This window comes from Poromitra crassiceps (genome assembly GCF_964638095.1).
Source record: "Poromitra crassiceps genome assembly, chromosome: 17".
Taxonomy (NCBI): Eukaryota; Metazoa; Chordata; class Actinopteri; order Beryciformes; family Melamphaidae; genus Poromitra; species Poromitra crassiceps.
In genome coordinates this window covers 15,914,547-15,917,130 of record NC_139635.1, presented here as the reverse complement: position 1 = coordinate 15,917,130, position 2,584 = coordinate 15,914,547, and the positions used below count along the sequence as shown (strand labels likewise).

At 49.9% G+C, this 2,584-nt stretch overlaps 1 protein-coding gene across 1 annotated transcript; it reads right to left on the bottom strand.

Annotated features, from left to right (window-relative positions):
• Nucleotides 1-287: 287 nt before the first annotated feature.
• LOC310792225 (serine/threonine-protein kinase pim-1-like) lies at nt 288-1,379 on the bottom strand (the record flags this gene model as incomplete). The annotated part of the gene is made up of 1 exon (XM_083653954.1): nt 288-1,379. One exon carries the CDS (start codon nt 1,377-1,379, stop codon nt 288-290), a length of 1,092 nt encoding a protein of 363 aa, XP_083510080.1.
• Between the last annotated feature and the right edge of the window lie 1,205 nt (nt 1,380-2,584).

Genomic DNA, 2,584 nt, shown 5'->3' with positions numbered 1-2,584 from the left:
AAACTCTCTCTCTAGCCAATCACAGTGTGCAACAAAATATGACGCCATCCGTGACATATCTTCCAGGTAGGCGACACCAAAGAAAAGTGTTGAGAGACATTTTCATGTCTGTCGAGAGAAGGTTTCAAAAGTGTCGAGCGACAAAGCAGAAATGATGCTTTACTGTGACCCCAGAGTGGTGTGGGTGAAGGGCCAATGGTGAGGGGCCAGAAGGATCAGTGGAAGAGGTTAGGGGGGAAGTTGGAAACACCTGAAGGGCGGTTTGTTCTAGTTTATTGATGGCGTGATCAATTGAGCCAGGGGTGGCGCTGCAGCTGGTCCCAGGTGAAGCGCCTGGAGTCACACTTGTCCAGACAGCTTTTCAGAAAATCCTCACAATGTTTGGAAAATCCGCCGACCAGCTTGGGATTTTTATGCACAATCTGCCTCATGTTGTCGAAGGGCAGAACTCCAGCCAGCAGCCTGAACAGCAGCACCCCCAGTGCCCACACTGTGGTGGGACCGGCTGTGTAGGAGCATTGCTGGTACCACTCCGGAGGGGTGTAGGCAGCGGTTCCAAAGAACGCGTTGTAAGATCCTTTCTTCAGGACGCAGCCGCAGCCGAAGTCGATGAGCCGCACGCGCGGGACATCAGAGCCTGTCTCTATCAGAACATTCTCCAGCTTGATGTCCCGGTGAAACACTCCTTTGCCTTGAATCTCTGCCACTGCGTCCACCAGCTGCTTCATGATGATCTTCGCCTCGTGCTCCGGGACGCGGCCTCCTCTGCCCTCCAGGTAAGCATGTAGGTCCACGGCCGGGACGGGCCTCTCGAGAACCAGGACCAGCTCGTTGGACAGGTCGAACCAGTCGACCAGGGTCACGGCTGCGGTGCTGCCAACTGACCCAGGTTCAGCTCCCTTTCCTGCTTTCTGCAGCAGTACCACCTCCAATGGAACCCGACGCGACTTCCCCTTCGTATTCAGCCTCAGTGTGTAGCGCACACCTGCCTTGGCAATATGTTTTATTGCAACAGGCAAACGGTCTGACCTCCGATAACCACCATAGACAGATCCATAGCCTCCTCCACCAAGCCGGCCAACTTCCTCGTACCTGGCCTTAAATGTGGCTACATATTCAAGGTCAGTTATTTTCCTTCTTGTTCTTTTCGTTCTTCTGGGGTTGTGTGAGGAAGGCGTGTGGTCCTGGGAGGCTGCAGGGCTTTGGTTGGTCACCCTCCTCCTCTTGCTTGCCCCCTCCTGGCTGTTCCTGGAGCGGACGTTCCTCTTGCTCCTCCACGGGTCTCCTCGTCCATCCTCCCTCTGCCGGTTGCTGGGCTCTTTGCACCTCGTTGTCTTAGCCACTGATCTCACTCCAACCTCCCGTTGTTGTGCTGTCATCCTGCTCGAAGGAACAACATGTTCTGAAGGTGCTTCAAAGGACTGCATAGGATGATTCTTTGTTATGCAGCTAGCTTTTGCCCCAAGTGTCGGTCAGGACACAAGACAAAGAGGAAGGTCTTCCGGTCACCGTAGGCTCAATATAGGCCTTGCAGTGGGAACTTTCTCCGGAGGAGAGCCCAACCTCCCACCACCTATATAGCCTCAGGCAGGAACGGTTCACTGATGATGTCACAATGTCCATGACATCAACACTGCTGTATGACATTGCCAATGATATCACAATGTCCATGACCTCAACATAGAAGGTATATGACATCATCACTGATCATGTCACAATGTCCATCAGTGCTTTATGACATCACTGATTATGTCACTGTCCATGACAGCACTGTTCTTCTTCTGTGGTGTTTTATGGCAGTTGGCATGGCATCCTTTATGCTGCATTACCGCCTCCTTCTGGATTTATCCATCCACTGTTTCCCTACATTCTGTAAAACCCTGAAAGCACTGTTCTGCACCCCTGGCCGGGTTAAGCAGTCCTTACATACATACATACATACAACACATAAAAAAAACACCGTACATGGTGACACGTGCAAGCAAGTTACAGTCATTCATCAGTCATTTATACTTAATTTTACTTTTCATTAACCGACAACCTTAGTCGGTTATTCAATTTTCTTAAAGACATGAAATACAAGACAGTGGCACGTGCCTTTCAGTCCAGCGAGCAGCGCTCCATTCAGGGTTTGAGACGGCAAATGCAACCATTATTTTAGAGTCCGGTACTGCGATGCTTCCCACATCCCACATGCTACCACCTCCACTTGAATCTGACATTAGTCATGTCTTACGTCACAGACTAATGTCTGGAATAGAGCTGTCACTTTTTATTCCAAATTTGAATGTAACTTCGAATGTGGGGGAGGGGGTGGGGTTCGATATGTAATTGACCCATCCGAATTAAAATAATAATAATAATATTGTTTTTTGCGGTAAAAAAAAAAAATGTAGATCCTTGATGATCCAGCAGAGGGTGCTCCGCTTTAACAGCTTGACCTATCCTAGTCTCAATGCCAGACCCATGAGAGTTCTTACGCTGATACACTATGTTACTGCATGCTGCACATCTCTCTCTGGATATGGGACACTTTCCCTCAGCCAGCTGGGGTCGGAAGTGAACCGTTCACTTGGCCAGTGAT